Raw genomic sequence first — 19,880 nt, 5'->3', positions numbered from 1 at the left:
ACCTATTAGCTAGAGAGGGAAAATTAGCCTTTAGTTAGATATGCACAATAAAAATGCAAATAAACTTCAATGTTGTACCAGTTTAATACCTAAAAATAATTTTTAACAGCTACTTGAGTATGCTAATTCTGTGCTCATTATTTAGCTAAATGAGATACAATTGCTGATTTTTATTATAAAGGTGGCAAACATTCTTACATTTATCCAAATTACTACACAACGAAAGAATGCATTTAGATTGATGTTACTGTAAATATCCAGTATGTACATTTATAGCCACAATCTCAATTTTTGAAAACCAGAGAAGGTTAAAGCCAGAGATTGGAAAAAACAATATCCTGTGTTTAAATATCATGTCCTCATCTCTTAGAGGTAAATTACAAATGCACTTTAGCATAAGGAACTAATTTTTGTTACCATTCTTATTTGATGCCACTTTGCTATAAACTAACTCCCATGAACAGATTTCTATGTAATCTCAGTACTTAAACATTTCAAAGCCATCACCACCAACTCTCAAAAAAAAGCAAGAAAATTCTAACTTTCAATTCTTTTAAACTTAAAACAAGTAATGCAGAACAGAAAGATTAAAAAAAAAAAAGCTTTTTTTATTCTAAACCCACTTAAGAATTTGAAACAGTTTATTATTGGCAATTGTCCCTGAAACGGTTTTAAACTAATTTCTGAATAAAGATTTAAAATGATTTTCCTTACACAGAACAATTGCCAATAAAATATTCAAAGGCAATTTTGTCATCTTCAATTAAAATAGCCTATCAACATTCAAGTAAGTTTACAATTTCAAAATTGTTCTCTTACCTCTATTATTGCCTTCATAACCAATCCTGCTCCCTTTATAATTGCCATGGAAGGATGCTTTATAATAGGAGAAAAAACATATCACAGAATGAAAGAATTTTATTCCAGCAAACAGGAGTGGGCAAAAGTAGATTTACAGTTGTAAAACAATAGTATAATATTTAATAAATAACACAAGAATAAACTCTGTTTCATGTACTCACAACTATAAACCCACTTCTGCCCACCTCTTGTATTTAGTTTTTACTCTTAAGGGTGATATATAATTTTATAAAGGTATAAGCCATAAAATTAGTAAAGGATACATAAAATTAGTAAAGGTATTCTTACAATATAGAGCCTTACAGATACTAAAAACACAGTTTACATTCATAGGAAATAGCTGACACTTATTTGAATAATATGTATTATACTTATTTGAATGATAATTATGCTTATTTGAATGATAAATGCCAAACAATAATGATATTAAAATAGAAAGTGATATTTATAATATAAATAGAAAATAAAAATATCACATATAGACACATACATATACACATAGTAAATACTACAGTATCATATGAAGTAACAAATGCTTTCAACTGTTTATGAACAGCGCTGATAAAGCTCATATCTGAGAATTCGTAAAGAAAAGAGAATTTTGGGTCTATCACAGAAAAAAATGAGTTCTTCACCACTTCTAATACGGAAAAGATGGGCAACAGAGTCAAAACAGTGATCAAAAGCCATCAACAGAGCTCTACATAAAATACCATTTTATAGGCATTAAATGTCCTAACATGATAATGTACTAGGCTATATTTATTTATCAATATTACTACAGAAACACACACATATTATTTTAAAAACAAGCTGATCCCAAAAAGGGGTCCTCTTAGATTAGTTGTACCTGATAAGAAAAATACAAGCTCTCACCTGAAAGAGTTTAAAGAGGGTTCTTCCATTGGAGGCTACCATCTCTAAGAGCATATCAAACTGCTGCCCTTCTGTTGTCTCACTATACGGAGCGCAGAGGGCAAAAGTGAGGAAGTCCAAGAGTGAACTAATAACTAGGGCGCCAGTCCCATGATCCTGAAACCAAGTAACATATTGCCTTGACTAAGAGAGAACTTGATTCAAAACTTAGCAGTAATATGTTTATTTCTGTTATTCTATGTGTTAGAAGTAAACATCTAATTTCTCAACAAGAGATTCAAAATCTGTAGTACTTGTTTTACTAATGTAGCAAATCCATTGTTTACCATATCTCAAAAGGAAATAACTTCAGTGAAATTTCAAAAGAATAACAAAGACTCCCCAAACATGTAAAAGTTAATGCGTGCTTGTATTAAAAGCAATCTCTGCGTGGCCAGCGTGGCTCAGTGGCTGAGCGTTGACCCAGGAAATCACAGTTGGATTCCGGTCAGGGCACATGCCTGGGTTGTGGGCTCGATCCCCAGGAGGGGGCGTGCCGGAGGCAGCCAATCAATAACTTTCTCTCATCATTGATGTTTCTATCTTTCTCTCCCTCTCCCCTCCTCTAAAATCAATTTTTAAAAAAAAAATTAAATGAAATAAAAGCAATCTCTGACAACACCTGCAAAACTGGCAATTTGTTCATACTCCTTCTAAGGTGTTACAGATTGCCCATTTTCAAAATTGTTGAACAGTGACTGAAAAACAAAGATTAGGCTTAATTTTTTTCTTTAGAATAGCTTATTTTATAACAACATTTTAAAGAAAGACAAAAATAAAAATAAAAATCTAGAATACCATTATAAATACTTAAAACACTTTGCAACCCATCCCCTCCAGATGAATACAAATAGTCCTAAAACAGTATTGTATTATTATTGTATTATTACTGACCAAGCTGAACTGTGACCAAATACTAACCAAAATTGGGAGCTACAATGAAAAATCAAAAACAAAGCAAAACTGTTCATGTTGCAGTTCTAGAATACTTTCCAATAACATATGGTATCTCTCATTAAGAAAATTTAATTATAACTTACCACATGGGAATTAAATTTCTCCAGTAAGTTTTCCAGAAACTTCTTTGAAGAGAGAAGAGAAGCTTTGTTTAGCTGTTCTTGTCTTAAGTCATAGTCATCATGCATGGGCTATTGATGAAAAAACAGTGATAATTCATGAGCACTACCATGTTGCTGGCATCACATACAAGTCATTCATAAAGAGTATTTTTTATACAAAAAAAGAACTGATAAGACAAGGAGGCAATAGTGATGATTTCCTCGGATCTGATGAGACTTTATAATATGCCCATCAAGTTACTACAGATAGCACTACACAAGACACTCCTTCAGAAGTCAGAGACCTCCTTTTTATGAGGCAAGTAACACCCATTCCGACTTCCCCAACTTTATGATTTAAATTTGAAATAAAAGCCAATATTTCTTTGTCTCAAGGTGATTTTCTTTTGACTATTGGAATAACTGAGAGTGTAAAAAGATTCCAGAACGCTGGTGAGAAGTATAGATAAAATCCTAATTCTGTCACTGACTAGAGCTGACCTGAGGCAAGATTAAATTATTTCAACACTCAGTCTCCTTTTCCTCAGCTATAAAGTGGGTACTTGTTTCAAACGGCTAGTATGAAGCTTGAATGAGGTAATTCATGGAAAATACATAGCCAAAACCAACTGCAATGAGGGCTCAATATCAATATGTTTGCTTCATACTATCATATTTTATGTTCTGGTTATCCCACTAATTCTTTTAATTAAATTATTTGGAATAGTGAAAATAGTAAAATTCACACTTGGGAATAAATGCAAGGTTATATACACATGATTACTTTTACTCTACACCACTAAAATTGCCTAAAACACTTTATATAAGAAATAAAGTACCATATACTATATACAAAATTGAGGAAAATTGGAAATTTCAAAGTTATACTGAACAACTGCTTCTCCCCCATATATGCTGTCACCAAGTTAGATCTTTGTCTCTCAAACAGCTTCCAAATGTGTCTTCTTTAGCCCCTATCCTACCTTGGCAACCCTACATGGTAATCTGGTTTACCTGTCTCGTGAGTTTATCTGTAATGTACTCTCCACATACCACCCAAGAGCTTTCTAAAAATTCAAACCTCACAGATTACTGCTCCCCTGAAAAACCTTTCAGTTGTTCCTTACTAAAGGATACAAATCTAGCTTCTGTGTCTGATACAAAAGGTTTCATTATGACTGTCTCTGCATGTATCTTTAGCTGAAACTTGTAACCCCCTGCACCCCAATATGTACCTTATGATCCAGCCATATTCAATTATTTGCTGCTTCCCAAACACGCCTTTGTATATGCTAATCTCTCTCCCAGGAAAGCATTCTCATAGCTGGCAAATACTTGCCTGTCCTTCAACATTCAGATCAAGTGCAACATCTTGGAGAAAGACTGGCCTAGAATCTTTTACTTTCCCCTCACCACAAAACCAAAATTAAGTGCTGCTTTATAGTGATTCTATGGCCCCTACCTACTTCATGTTGTACACATATTCCTTCCTTACTAGACTGTCAGCAATTTCAAGGAAGAAAGGAACTGTCTTAACTTCTTTGCATTTCTAGCACAGTGCCTAGTTAAAAGGATGTGCTAAACAAATGTTTATTTGCAAAAATAAATGGCTGTTAAGAGCAATATAAGAATGAAAGAAACACTGAATTTCACTGGTAAAATTAAAATCTGGGTGTGTGGAAATTTAAACCATCAGTCAACTTAAGAAAAACCCTTTTCCTTATGAAAAATACTACTTACACACATAAGGGCACAGAGCATGTCGACAGCTGCATGGATCACACCATTGTGGCCCCTCTTGAGAGCTTTCACTACCTTCACTCCCAGACGCTCCCGAAACCTTGTCGAACAAAAACCAGGCATATGATAGCCATACCAAAGCATTATTCCATTATTTTACTATTAAAATATAAAATAAGTCATCAAGTTTCCATTACTGCATTACCACAGCAATGACATTTTGAATCCCACCTACAGAACATTATCAGTTTTCATAATAATTTTTTTTCTTTGAGAGGGAAGATTTTTTTTGAGGTTAATTAAAACGAAAAGGCATGTAATTTCCCGTCCAAATCCATTGCAACAAGAGTCAGTATTATTACTGGTGAGTATGATACCAATACCCCCTTCGGTTCCACTCACCTTCCCTTTTTTTTTTTACTTCTCATGAATAATAACTACCGTTATCACTACATAAAAGGTATCAGGTTTAATCAGCTATAAAGAGGTAAACTGTTGATTATCTGTTATTCTGAATTGTTAAGATTCTCTGAAGAAGTTATGTTTCAGAAGACAACTTACCTTGGAAGCTGAGTAAAGGCTAGAAAACCAGCTTTGGAAGCCACAAGCCTCCTTACTGCCTGGAATTGACTCTCTAGCTCTGGATTTGAGGCTACAACATCTCCCTCTTGGGACAATAACGCTGTTATGGCATTATTGATCAGTTTTTCTTTGTTTTCTGAGAAGAGACCCTAGGTAAAGAAAAATTATTTCAAAAAAGCTTCCACACTAAAAGTTAATGACAATGAATAATTATGATACAATGTGTCTTACATCCTGCGTTACTGCATGCAGAACACCACTGTATGAAATGTTAGCATTGAACCTGAATACAGCATCTGCAAAGTTGCCATCTGTAAGGAGATAAAAAGGTTAAAAAAGATTGTTTTCATTCCCAATTCTTAAATGATTATTAAATACATGTATGGAAATGCAATTACATTTAAGTCAATACTTACTCGGAGGTGTAGCCAGGAACCTGAGATGAAGGCTCTCTACCTCCTCATCGACAGGCATGCTTAGCAACCCCCATCGCTGACCTTTATGGGTTGGTGTCATTTTTACACAAACATCTCTATTACCAGAGGCTCTTACTCCATCCAGCAAACTTGCTAATAAGGAATCTCTAAGCACGGTTAAAAATAAAAAGGTTTTACAATTGACAATTAAGAGGCATTTTGAATTAGAAGACAACACAAACCCTTCAGCAAGTAAACTGCTCAGGGGAACACTGGTACAAGGGAAACACGGGCTTTAGGAGAGGGTCTGCAGTTCCAATACTAGCCTTTTCACTTTGCTGTCACATACCTTGTACAAGTTACTTAAACACTGTTGTAGCTTTACCATTTTTCTGGATCTTTTTAAGATTATTTTTAACAATTTTGCTGAGGTATAATTTCCAAATCACAAAATTCACCCAATTAAAATGCACAGTTTAATAATTTTTAGTAAATTTATACAGTTGTTCAGTCATCACCACCATCCAGTTTTGGTATACTTCCGTCACCCCAAAAAGTTTCCTTGTGTCCATCTGCAAAAAACTCCCCAGCCCCAGGGAACCACTATCTCTACAGTGTTAACTTTTTCAAGAAACTTTGTTAAGAGACTAAAAGAGAAGCCACCAGCTGGGAGAAAATATTTACAAAAGATCTACCTGATAAATAACTATTACTCAAAACGTACAAGAAACTTAAAATTCAACAGTAAGAAAAACCACGCAATTTAAAAATGATTCAAAGTCTTCACAGAGACCTCACCAGAGATATACAGATGACAAGTATACGAAAAGAAGCTCTACATCATATGACATCAGGGAGATAAATCAACAGGTGAGATATCACTACACACCTACTGGAATGGCCAAAATATGGAACAATGGCAACACCAAATGCTGACAAGGATGTGGAGCAACGGCAACTCTCATTCGTTACTGGTGGGAATGAAAAATGGAACAGCCACTTTTGGAAGACAGTCTGGCAATTTCTTACAGAACTAAAATCCTCTTACTGTATGATCCAGTGATCACATTCCTTTATATTCACCCAAAGGAATTGAAAACTTATGTCCAACAAAACCCACACACTGATGTTTACTGGAGCTTTAGATTCATAATTCTCAAAACTTGGAAGCAAACCAAGATGTCCTTCAGTAGGTGAACAGATTTAAAAAAACAAAAACCATAGTACATCCAGGCAATGAAATATTATTCAGAGCCAAAAGGAAATGAGCTATTAAGCCATGAAAAGACATGAAGGAAACTTGATTGTGAAAGAATTATTAAAAGGCTACAAACTTGATTCCAACTATGACATTGTGGAAAAAGGCAAAATTAGAGACAGTAAAAAGATCACAGTTTGCCAAGGTTGGGGGGAGAAGGAAAGATAAATTGGCAGAGCACAGGATTTTCAGGCAGTGAAAATACTCTATATGATACTATAATAATGGATATATGTCATTATACATTTGTTCAAACTTATAGGTTAATCAGTTGTAACAAATGGACCATTCTGGTGGGGGATGTTGACAATGGAAGGCTATGCGTAGGTGGAGTGGGGGTAGGAGGAACATGGGAAATCTGTACCTTCTGCTCAGTGCTGCCGTGAAACTAAAACTGCTCTATAAAATAAAGTCTATTATAAAAAACCTCACAGGAAGAAAGCCAAATGTGAATATGTAGCCATATGTACATTGCTTATTTTACTTACCATGTTTTTAAGGTTGTTTTTATTGCTGAGTAGTATTCCACAGTATGGATGCACAGCATTTTTGTTTATCTGTTCACCAGGTGATACATATATGGATAGTTTCCAGTTTGGGCTATTGTAAGTAATGTTACTATGAACATTCACATGCAAGTCTCTGTGTGAGCATGTGTTTTCTTTTTGTAAAATAAAAAATACGTATTTATTGATTTTTCAGAAAGGCAGGCAGAAGGGGAGAGAGAAACATCAACTGGCTGCCTCCTGCATGCCCCCTACTGGGGACTGGGGATCGAGCCTGCAACCTGGACATGTGCCCTGACCAGGAAAGGAACTGGCAACCTCTAGGTGCATGGGATGATGCCTAACTAACTGAGGCACACTGCCAGGGCTTAATTTTTCTTGGGTAGATATTAGGAGTGAAATTGCTGGGTCACATGATAAATACATTTAATCTTTTACAAAACTGCCAAACTAATCTTCAAAGTAGTTTTATAATTTTACATTTTCACCAGCAATGCATACGAGTTCCAGTTTCTCCACAACCTTACCAACAATTGGTACTGCCTGTTTTCTTGATGTTACCCATTTTAGTGGGTATTTGGTGATTTTAATTTTCTTTTTTTTCTAGTGACTCAATCTTTTTGTGTGTTTATTTATCATTTGTATACCTTCTCTGGTGAAGTGTCTATCTGAATCTTACTGGGTTTTTTCTTTAGTATCAAGTTAGAAGAGTTCTTTATATATTCTGGATGCAAGTCCTTTATCAGCTATGTTTTTCAAATATTTTCTTCCTGTCTGTGGCTTGTCTTTTCCTTTTCTTAATGGGCAAAGTTTTAAATTCTGACAAAGTCTAATTAATCAACATTTTTCTTTTATGAATCGTGCTTTTGGTATTATATCTAAGGAATCTTTTCCTAATCCAGACACAAGTAAACTATTTTACCTTTTGCAGGTGAGAGTTACTGGGAACAATGGGACACTCTGCCTAGGGCCACTATCAAAGTTAAGCAATACAATGTACATAAAGACTCTTCCTCTGATTAGAACACCCACACTATTTTTTTCAGAAGTTCTCCTCCTTGAATTTAGGACAGGAAAAAATATAACCTTTTGCTTAAGATACCATTTTTGTAGACTTTAGATCAAAAGCTTTCTAAGGTAAGAAACTGGTCATACTGTAGGAAATAAAAATACTTCAATAAGGCTGTATTATAGATAGTGGCAAAAATGCACAAGTACTGTTCCCACTAACTTTTCAAAACAGCTTTAGTCTTCATCTACTTACAACAGCATTAAAGAACTACCTAGAATATAAACAATGACAATGGCTCAATATATATAAAGGAAGATCCAATCATTCACAGAACGTCGTGATAAATGCTTTTGCCTTACAGGAGGAGTTTATGAGGTATAGCATCTCACAGGTTTTCATATCAACAGCCAAGCCACAGTAATATAAAGCTTAACTTTCAGAAATACACTTTATTTTCAATATTTCATTTAAAATCAAGTCACCATTTTTATTCTCTTTAGGAATTTGAAAACTAAATGGTCATTTTAAATATACAACAAAATAATGTTGCCTTTTCCTAAATTACATAAAGTTCTGGATTACAAATCTTTGTTTTTCCTCTTTGATGAAGCACTTTGCCTTGCACATACTATAATGGCAAAAGCCTGATGAATTTTAAGAAATACCTCTCTGTTGAAGAATATTTCCGTATTTGCCCTTTTATAAATTCAATGGTAAAAAGTTGTGGATTTTCTGAGTCACAAACCAATGCAAACACCTAATGAAAACAAAAAGCAATTTCAAAAAAAAGATGTTTAGTCTTACAGTATTTCGTTAGAAAAACGCATCACTTTTACAAAAATCAGTATTTAAAAGTGTGACTTGTTTACAATATCAGGATTTAAGAGCTGCTTGCTTAAGTTTCATTCAAGTTTTCTTACGATTGTTAAATAAAAAGTTCCATCCACTGTATACTCTGAAAATTTTGAAATATTTGTTGTTCTGAAGAATAAATAATGTGAAGAATACAGATTTTTCCTGTTTCCCATTCTTTAAGCATGAAAAAAGTATACAAAGGAACTTATTCTAATTTATCAATGGGAAGAAATCTCATGTAAGCTAACACTCATGAAACTTACTTCTCCTAAAGGCTTCAATGTTGCAATATTATAGGTTGCTGGATCACGTTCTACCAAACATGTTTCTGTAAGCGCTAGCAATCTTTTTACAGGTTCCTTCAAACAAAATTGAGACATATTAAAAAGTTACTGAAAATGTTAAAATCAGGTGAACAAATTTTTATTTTTAACACACGGGTCTTACCGAATGTCTAGGTGATATTTTTTGGACTACAAACTCTGCTAAAGATGTGATGGCTTCATCACTGCTGTATTTTCCAAAGCGGAGATTCAAATATTGCTCAAATTCTAAAGGTTCTTTTCTGATCCGCAATGAAATACCTATGTAGTTGCCAGCATGATCTATTGCACTCTTGATAATTTCTTCTCTTTGCTCTGATGCAAATAAATGCTGCACAAATTTTGAAATTTAAAGAGTCAGGGTTGAAATAACTAAAATGTAACCATATTGAATTAACTTGTAGGAAAGAGACTGAAGTAGCAATTCTAGAGGAAATAAGGTAGAACATCTTATCAGAAGTAAATAAACAGTGTGTTGTGGATGAAACATTATTACTAAATCAAAATCACAAAGTTTGGTGTATAGTCTTGCAAATAACTCAATGGATGGAAATGGTAACTACTCAGAGTGTGGTTTTCATCGCCATGTGGAAAACAGCACTCTGGAGCTTTCAAAAGGGTCCTGAGGGACCCCAGCTAAGACCAGTGGGCTTGGTGGGTACTATACAGGCAGGATTCCAGTTTCAACCAAGGTAGCTCTGGTTTAATGTTTTCATATAGTGGGCTTTCTTGAAAGATTACCTTGAAGAATGTTTAAATGTTTATAAGTCATTGGCCTATGTATATTACAAACCAATCTCCAGGAGTGTATTTACAAAGGTTAAGAATAAAATATTGCTATTTGCATTTGGTGCCTGGAGACCAGAAATGCTAAATGTCCTGTAAAGGATGGAGAGTCCCACACAAGAAAAAGAAAGGTCCTGCCCTGAATGTTAATATCTCCCTTGTAGAGAAACACCAGGTCAAATTATGTTTTAAAAAGTTATTTTATTCCCAATAGTTCATCACAGTCACTATGGATGTAGAAGGTACCAAATAAAAGTTTGTTGACTGAATCTGTCATGCTATTATAACTATAATGAATTGACTCATTTTTAGCTATAGCTAGTCTTTTAAAAGACTGGTTATGCTTAGAAAGTAGATAATTAAAATTAAAACTGCTTGATGCCACTAGGCAATAAAAAATGTTGGCAATTGAGGAGTATCACAATTCTCAGCCTTAATGTTTACTTTATGAACTATAGGGCTTGGCTGAAGTACTGTGACAGTTATCCTGTTAAGGTCTGCAAGGCCATAGTCCTGTAATTAGGTATGTTTTCCACCAAGGGGTTAACCAGTACAAACTTCCACTGCCCCGGGAAGAGACAAGCCTTTGGACAGCATTACCACAGCACTTTAGGTCTCTTTAGGGTGGGAGAAGGAACAAATTTGATCTTTTGGATGTGGATTCAGAGGTAACAAAATGTCTACAAGTATATTCCTAGAGGAGAGACACTAGGTCAGTATCCATCATTTGAATAAAGAGTGAAATCTAGGGTGGAAAAAGGCTATAGCTTTGAAGAGGGAACATAATTGCAAATCGGACTGTCTAACCCCCCACTCTTTTTACCATCCTTTTGCTACCCTCTAGCCTCTTGTATATCTAAAAGTTCCAGGCTTGCCCTGGGCTCTGCCAGCCAAGTAAGGATAATTTAGGTACAGAATACTAAATCTTCGGGGGTGGTGCAGGAGGGTATAGGATGGGTAAATGGTAATGGATGGAGACTTGATTTGAGGTGGTGAACACAATACAGTGTACAGATGATGTATTGTAGATTGTGCACCTGAAATCTGTATAATTTCGTTAACTAGTGCCACCCCAATAAATTCAATAAAAAAAGAAAAAGAACACTAAATCTTGGTGTAGTGTTCCCAGGCCTCTAAGGTAGCTACAGGAATTAAAATTCTCAAGAGAAAGGATTCTTGAGAGTAGATTCAACTGAGCCTTTCCATGTGGACACCCTCTCTCACTACTGCTCATCTTTGAGATGTGGGCTTTCACTGAGGAAGTATTGATGTTTCTTATAAAAAAAGACATTAGAAGCTGAACATGATCTATAGCTCAGCTTCTAATGCTGATAAACAAGGTCTCAACATTTTATTTTTTATTTATTTTAATATATCTTTATTGATTTGAGAGAAAGGGAGAGGGGGAGAGTGATAGAAACATCAATGATGAGAAAGTCATTGACTGGCTGCCTCCTGCATGCCTCCAACTGGGGATCGAGCCCGTAATCTGGACAATGTGCCCTGACAGGGAATCAAACTGTGATCTCCTGGATCATAGATTGATGCTCAACCGCTGAGCCAGCCAGGCAAGGGTCTCAACATTTTAAATGGCTTTTGCTGTCCCCCACAATTCACATATAATTCATAATTTTAATATAAAAATATGCTAAAATTCCAAATCTGAAGTTTCAATAAATATTCAGATTTCAGATTACAAACAGCTGTGCAAAGGGGGGGAAAAAAGCTATAAAAAAATAGATTTTAAATTACTTTTCGAAGAATAGACACTTGCCAGTAAGACATTAATACTAATAAAAATAATTCTAACCTACCATTTATTGAATATAAAGCCACACGCTCTGCTAGTAAGTATCTTACATAAATTATCTCACCTCAACCTCAATGTCAAGATAAAAAACACAAACAACAAAACCTATGTCACATATACTATACTCTCCTTGTTCTAGAGAGCTACAAATTGAGATTCAAGCTCTTAGATACCAAAGCCTAAACTCTTAATACCGTATTCCCTCCCAAAAGAGTCACATGAAATTTCAAAATGAAGCGGTAACCCCGTTTTCCTTCAAATGCTCACATCCCCTTTTAAATGACTTTTAAAGCAGAACTTACCAATCTACTAAACCCTCCGTAAAGTATACAGAACCCTCCTTGATAGTCAGAGAGATCCACAAAGCCCTCAATATTTCTGTAGTCATAGGAACAGAGGACTCTGTTAGTTGCAGGGTTAATCTGGTCAAAGCCTCCAGGAGTTACTTCCAAAATGACAGGTTTTCTGGTATCACTCCAGTGATGCTTATAACAGTTATATCTCTAGAGAAAAATAATATTAATTTTAGGTTCATATATACACTTACCATACAATAAAGTTACATTTACTGCACCAGTCGCTGAAAAACAATCAGAAATCTAAACAATACTATAAATATTTAAAGCTACTATTCAAATTGTTAAAAACATTAATTTTAGCTATTTGGAGATTTGTGTTTATTTCATTAAGAATGTTCACTCTAATAGAAGAAAATATGTCCTTATTAAATTAACAAAGTTTTTGGTTATAATATTTTGTAAAACAATTTTAAGTCACTCTTGAAAATCTATAAAAAGAAAATAAAGGAAATTTTAAGTAGGAATGTTATTCTGAAAAAGTTTTATTGAGGAAAAGATTCAACTTTTGTTGATGGATTCTTTTAGTTAAGTTAGATATGGAAAAGGGCTAAGTCACATTTCGGGGAAGTGACAGTATTCAATTTAAACAACATGAGTTAGTTCAGTCTATTAATATAATGATTTCTTTCTACACACAAAAAAAAGCCAAAGTCTCAGTCTGACTTTAAGCTTTTCTAATCACACCAATGGGAAATTCTCTTTAGATTGACCTCGTTAGCAAGTAAAATTGCATTCAGACCATAACATTCTTTCATAAATTGAAGTACCTAGTATCAGAAATGTTAGAACGGTCAACATCCATTCATGACACAGTTTAAATTCTTAAAAAGAAAAAAAAAAGGTTTAGCTGAGGCTGCTAACCAAAATTTATGGTACAGAAAAAAATTAAATAGAGGTAAAATGAGGCCAAGAATACAAGGATAACTAATTGTTAGATGTGAGCTAATACCCCCTTGCTCATCCAAAAAGCCCATTTTCCAATGCTGAAATAAGAGAGAAATTCTCTTGTATGTGTTCCGAAAAGAGTAAGGCATTACATACTAAACCCCACATGAGGTTCATGGGATCGTATGGAACCAAGTCCCCTCAGAACTACTGACTGAGGGCATGATACACATCACAGTGCCATGAAAGGCGCTCTGCAGAAGGCTAAAGGGCCTGCGTTAACCCAGAAGCCACTTACAGCCTTGACTCTGAGCTACAGCAGAAAGCGGCACCACACCTCTCCCAGGAGAGGGGAGAAGGGAAGCCACAAAAAGCTGGTGCTTTTCTAATCAATCTTGTTTACATGTCCAAAACCCACTCTGCAGGATATTCTCCATTCCTCCCAGCAGATAATCAACTGTCATAATGAGACATGCCTGACAGAACACATCATATCCCTCAGGATTTTGAAGGCCAAAAAAGAGATTTCAAAGACCCTGATTTAGGGTACATCTAGGGGCAATTTTGAAGGCCCGAGGGCCAAATTCATCTTATGCAAGAGCACAGTCTGGGCAGCACAGCACTTGTGGGGAGAGGACCGCTTATTCCCAATATAATACCAGGTAGGCTGTCCTTCAGGCAATCCTCTAGAGATACTGTTTCTACCACAGTCCTGAAAAGTATTAAGAGGCTGAAGTTAACTGATATAAAGGAGAGCTTATAAACAAAATCAAATCTATAAGTACGCTTTTGGAAGCCGTTGTCTTCTAAACAGCTGAGATGTACAGAAAGCTCACCTGCTAACATAATTAAAATGAGAACACCGAATTATGATTTATAGAAATCTGTATCTCATCAGGAACAAGAAACAAGCAGCTTGCCATTGCCATTAAATTATTTTAAATGGTTCCAGGGCAACCAGCCAAGATCAGTAAGGCTTCTGGGATGTTAAAACAGTAGATGATGGGGGCTTTAAAAAGATAGGGGAATGGTACTGCCAGCATATCAGAATTCAGTTCCTATCTTTCCCCAGAAGCTTGAGCTCTGAACAGTGCTATGAGTTTAGGCATTATTCTGCCCCCTCCTAACCCCAATAATAAAAGCATACTTCTTGTGGGGAAAAAAGTATTTCAAGGGAGTGAAAAGAGCATAAATATCCATTTCCTCAGCCCAGAAGTTGCTGGTTTAGTTTAAATGCTGCTGTAACATGACTGGAGGCCTGGGGAAAAGTTAAGAAGATTCTAACAAGTAACCATGATTTCCCCAAAGCTGTCCGTGCACCATGCAAAGCTACATTACCAGCCAGATCCACTGCAAGAAAATGTAATAAGACAGTTTTGATATGCCCAAACCTTGCAACTTCCATATTTCTGAAACAGGAAACTCCTAGACCAAAAAACAATTGCACTTTCCAACAGGTATTATCAGCAGTGTGATGCTTACTGTTGCTCTTTAGAATACTGAGCCAAGACTAGCTGAACGGTGACAGCGTCATTTTTAATGCTCCATAGTTTTCTGCCTAAAGATTTTTCCCAAATACCAGCTTTAGCAGTCATAAATCTAATTCCTCATATTTGAGTTTCCTGTTAAACTACATTCATCTCTATCATGCAGTATCAGGCAACATTAAAATTGTGTTTCCTTTTTTTCCTTTTATCTTTGCCAGAAAAAGAACACAGATCATGGAATGATTTTTACAATAAAGGGTAACATTTAAACAAATAAATATAGAGATTAATAAATGTTAAATACTTACCCTTCCTGTGATTTTTCCTTCTGAAAAATCAGTCCTAAATCTCTGAAAGAGAAAACATAACCAGAGTTGGTAACAGGTAGGGAAGAATCCAGAACAAGTATTATCCCAACTGGTAACCCTGATATTTTAAAAGGGTATTAAATAGAAAGTGTGTGGAACTTTACTGAAAAACAAGACACAGTAATTAAACATATGACTGCTTTGTTCTGTATATACACTTAAAAAGGCTAATACTATCAACTATGCAGGATGTTCCAGTCTTTCAGCTAGAGAGAAGTGATCCTGCTAAAGGTTGAAAAAGAACCTGAGCAGAGCAGGACCAGAGGCTCGGAACATGAATATTTTACTTTAATATAACTTTCATTTTAAAAAGAGAAGTTTAGTTTATTAACATGGAACCTTTCTTACCAATGCCTCTGTGAGAAGTTCCGTTCTGTGCTCTGTAGAAAACTTTAAAGTCTCTGACTTTCTTCCACTGCCCTTACGAAAGGTGAGGCTGAACTCCGCTCCTTGTCCTTTGCCAACAGGGCTGATGCTGCAAATATCTCCGTAAGGCCACTAGAAAGAAAGAGATTTGTGAACCGGCCTTATAATACAGTGAAACAACACAACTACTATTTTCACTACTTTAACTTGATGATCATTAAATAAGAAAATTTTACAAAATAATACTGAGGTCTAGAAGTTATGTCTTAGAGTAATTCTATAACACCAGAATTTTTAAAGGTTTTCAATCATCAGAGACAACAATAAAAAGAATCCTATCTGTATTCCAATTTTAATGATTAATGACATTAATCCAAAGCAACTAAAATAAATACTTAGGAGAGAAACTGGAGAATAAAATCTTATCATTACCTGCAAATCTGTTAAAAACAACACAAAGAGGAATCTGTAAAACATGCCTAATTTAAAATTAAAGTGAGCTACAATATATATAAATATGTTTACTTATCCGTGTTCAGATTAGTCTTGACTTTATAATCAGTAGTCCTGGTTTCATGACAAGTATTTTCCAACCACTACCCTTGTGACTGCACTTATGACTTATGTATGCCTGTGGTACACTAACAATGCAGCCTTAAAAAATATAAAGAACTAATTTACCAATTTTACATAAACAAGATGGCTACAATCTATGGTAACTTATCAAAAAGTTATACCATTTAGAGCCTAGATATAAGCACATTCTCTTCCTGCCTCCCTTTTTATTTATTTTTGGTTCTGAGCATTGAGCTGATTTCAGGCCAAAGAGTTATGGGTCATATCCTGGCTTTTAATAGCTTCTAACATGATTACCTGATTTGTTACTTCTAAAGTATTGGGATTATATGTAGTAATCGCATGGGTTCCAACTGAAAAGACACGCTTATACCTACAAAGGAAAACAAGTACTTAAATTTAGTCTTAAGTAAAAGTAACATTTTATAAGAAAATATGTATGACATCAACACAAAAGGAACATTTCAATAAATAAACAGAAATGTGTTAGTTGGCTGTGACTAAATATAGCTTAGTTTTATATTCTCACATTTTTTAACATTCTAAAATATTATTGCTATTAAAACCTACCTACCATTCATTTGACTGTGAACTTGTGCGATCCTTAAGTTGAAAAATATGATCTATGCAAGCAATCTTGTGTTGTTAATATACATGAAGTTAGCAAATCACCACCTGATGCCAAAAGATTCTAAATGGAAAAACTTTAATTAAACACACACACACACACACACACACACACACTCTGCACATTTCTAATTCTTTCAAAATATCCTTTTAACAAAACCATGATACAAAAAAGGAAAAGCTATGACCTGCAACTGGTCAAAGCCACATTAATCATTCCTATTTAAGCAACTACCTATTACATTTAAGTGTTGCAATTTTATAGAAGTCGGAAGCACACATCGCAGACAAGCAATTTTCACTTCTCACTTCATTTCCTTCACTTAAAGTAACAAGTATCTAAAGGAGACGAGGAATGCATAATGATAAAAATGAAACTGAATTAGAAAACCTTATTTAAAACTGAAGAATTCCTTCCTTGGAAATAAAATAGGTAAAACATTAGTCTAAGAAAAAACCCAAAATTTAGAATAATTTATAACTATAGACATACAAAAATGAAAAATAATGTGTATAAATCTATGCTGATAAATCTGAAAACTAAGAATAAATCAACCCCAATATAGGAGAATTTAATAAAGCTGCAAAGAGTTACATCCTAAATGCACCAAGCTCAAACAAGGAGATAAAACTTTAAAGGAACAGATCAAGTCCCATGCTTCTTAAATTGTTCCAGAAAACAGTCTAAGGAAAGCTTCTCAATTCTTTTAGTGACACTAAAACATGATAAGACAACACAAAAAAAGAAGGAAAAAATACATCAATCTATTTTTTTAATTAATATCAGCAATAAGAATCAAGTAGAATATTAAAACAGTAATACACCACGACCAAAGAAGGTTCATTTTAGGAAAAAAGAGTTTAATATTACTAAAATAGAGATACTCCACTAACTGTGATGAATTTTATTAACATATTTTTCTAAGGGATTAAATGATCAAAAATGGATGTTAAATATAATCAAATGCCTTTTTGGTTATCTATGGAGAGTATGTTTTTCTGAGTTAAACTATTAATACAGTAAGACAAGATATATTACCTTAAACCAATAGCCTTTATCAGACTCAAGGGTAACACTAGGTGTATCGCCATTAAGATCAAGAGATCATTTTTCTTTGCAGATAGTGAATAAAATGTATTTTCTTTCATAAAAACATGAACTTAGTCTTTTCCAGATGTTATAGTGGTTATGAATAAAAAGTTGGTGCTCTATGGGGTTTAAGATGAATTTGTTGGCTAATCCTTTAAAATGATCATACTAAAAGTAGGTTTTTATTACAAAAATAAAGCTATATAAAATCAAATTACAAAATAAAGACTAATGCAAACAAAACATATATGAGACACTGATGACAGAAAATGCCATGCACATATGTAACACAAAGATACGTGAAAGCAAACAACTTTTCACCCAACTAAGAAGTTAATAGTCATTATTGACTTTTCTTACTGTTTTTGTTTCCTTTTTATTGAGGAACTAAAGTTACACACATCAATAAATGCCTACAAGAAGAGTAGGCATTGCTTTTTCTACTTAAATTTTTGTAACTCACAGATTTATTCTAATGTGATAGCTTATTAAGAAATATGATTTATATTACCCATTTACTATAATGTTACTTAGAATCATGAAACTAATGCTATTCAAAAGATAAAAAAACTGTTTGAGGCGACTGCTTTATTTATGGGGTTTCTGCCCCCATAGCAGTCAGTGATAAAGATAAGAAAGAGTCAATGTGCTGTGGTAATAACAGCTGATAAAGATCAGAAAGGCCACGGAAAGGAAAGAAAGGCCACTGAAAGCAAAGCTGGGGCAATAATCAAGTTTTGGATTTGACAGGTGATGTTCAGATTTTTTAATAGGCTGAATAAACTTATATTAACTTACACTAAAACAAACACACTCCTGTTACTTTAACTCCTGCAAATAAAAATGTTGTATCACTCTTCAACTTTCCAGTCCTTATGAATATTGCTTTCCACTTTTTAACAACTTTTTATAACACGATTTTTTTTCATATGGTAACTTTAAAAAATATAAAACTAATACATTGGCTCAGATACTGTACTTAGTATTACCATGAATTGACCCAGTATTACATGAGCACCTATCACTGTACTTGGTTCAATGATACAGCAGTAAATCAGAGAATCAGTCCCTTAAAGACCTACATTTTATTTATTATTTAGTTAACTGAGACATCTGAAACAAACTTCAAAGTCGTAAGAGCTAAGATACTTGTCAGTTATTGTTGGAAAGTTAGTTTTAGACTTGAATACTCTTAACTAGCTTGTATCATTTAGGCATGTATGATAGCGTCAATAGAAAGAGAAACCACAAAAATATTGGCTGCCATCACAATGTCATACTTTTCTCCAAAGAAATTCATATTATTCAGTTCTCTCACGCTAGAGAAAATTCAACGTTACTTCCTATTTGTAAAGTACAGAAAAAGCTTATGTTTCCTATAAAATAACAGTGGTCAAATTTCTTGAGGTCATAAAACCTTTGTATATTACTTCTAAAATTAAGATCCTCAATCCTTTTAGTGGCTAGTCTATTCAATGGCGCTCATGTAAATCAAAAGAGATCTTATCTACTCAGAGTTGAAAGAAGCTTTTGCTACTAGTCTAGTTCCCATAACATGTAGCTTGAACCTTTATAGTACCCTGGGCAAAGCTGGCTAGTTTTAATGGTTTGGAAACTAACCTTTCCAAAAAGTAATTCTATTCATTCCAGTACTGCAGATATTGACCACTGTTCTTCAGAACTTATTTTCTAGAAATCGGTGGCCAAAATTTATTTTAAAATGGTTGAAGGAACTACGTTGAACTAGGAAAGAGAATTCAAATTGAAAGTCTGATTGACAAAAAATTAAGTTTGTTCTTTAGAATTAATGCATCAGCATACTTTAATTGTATTAAAAACAGAAGTTATATTATGATGATTGGAGCAATCTATCACTTGAGGAAAAAATAAGAACCATTTAAATATACAAGATTTTTAAGGATCCTTAAAGAACTAGGGAGACTCAAATTACCCTAGATATGCCAATTTTCTCTCTAACTTTGCTCAATGAAATTAACTGA

General features: G+C 34.3%; 1 protein-coding gene across 2 annotated transcripts in view; it reads right to left on the bottom strand.

Annotated features, from left to right (window-relative positions):
- The window catches only part of DNAJC13 (DnaJ heat shock protein family (Hsp40) member C13), a 95,372-nt gene that overhangs the window by 61,233 nt on the left and 14,259 nt on the right, over positions 1–19,880 (bottom strand). For both annotated transcript variants that reach the window (XR_015715701.1, XM_016224334.2), the window contains exons 3-16: positions 16,461–16,536; positions 15,570–15,719; positions 15,162–15,203; positions 12,425–12,625; positions 9,651–9,857; positions 9,467–9,562; positions 9,014–9,105; positions 5,573–5,739; positions 5,388–5,467; positions 5,136–5,305; positions 4,575–4,674; positions 2,817–2,924; positions 1,738–1,893; positions 820–876 (exon numbers count right to left, since the gene is read on the bottom strand). Coding sequence is in view for 1 of the 2 variants with exons in the window: in XM_016224334.2 (XP_016079820.2) it covers positions 820–876; positions 1,738–1,893; positions 2,817–2,924; positions 4,575–4,674; positions 5,136–5,305; positions 5,388–5,467; positions 5,573–5,739; positions 9,014–9,105; positions 9,467–9,562; positions 9,651–9,857; positions 12,425–12,625; positions 15,162–15,203; positions 15,570–15,719; positions 16,461–16,536 (1,702 nt within the window). In the remaining variant the exon portion in view is untranslated. The remainder of the gene's footprint in view (positions 1–819; positions 877–1,737; positions 1,894–2,816; positions 2,925–4,574; positions 4,675–5,135; positions 5,306–5,387; positions 5,468–5,572; positions 5,740–9,013; positions 9,106–9,466; positions 9,563–9,650; positions 9,858–12,424; positions 12,626–15,161; positions 15,204–15,569; positions 15,720–16,460; positions 16,537–19,880) is intronic.

This window comes from Miniopterus natalensis, chromosome 15 (assembly GCF_054644295.1).
Source record: "Miniopterus natalensis isolate mMinNat1 chromosome 15, mMinNat1.hap1, whole genome shotgun sequence".
Taxonomy (NCBI): domain Eukaryota; kingdom Metazoa; phylum Chordata; class Mammalia; order Chiroptera; family Miniopteridae; genus Miniopterus; species Miniopterus natalensis.
The sequence above is the reverse complement of the archived record's forward strand: the minus strand, read 5'-3'. Positions and strand labels throughout refer to the sequence as shown.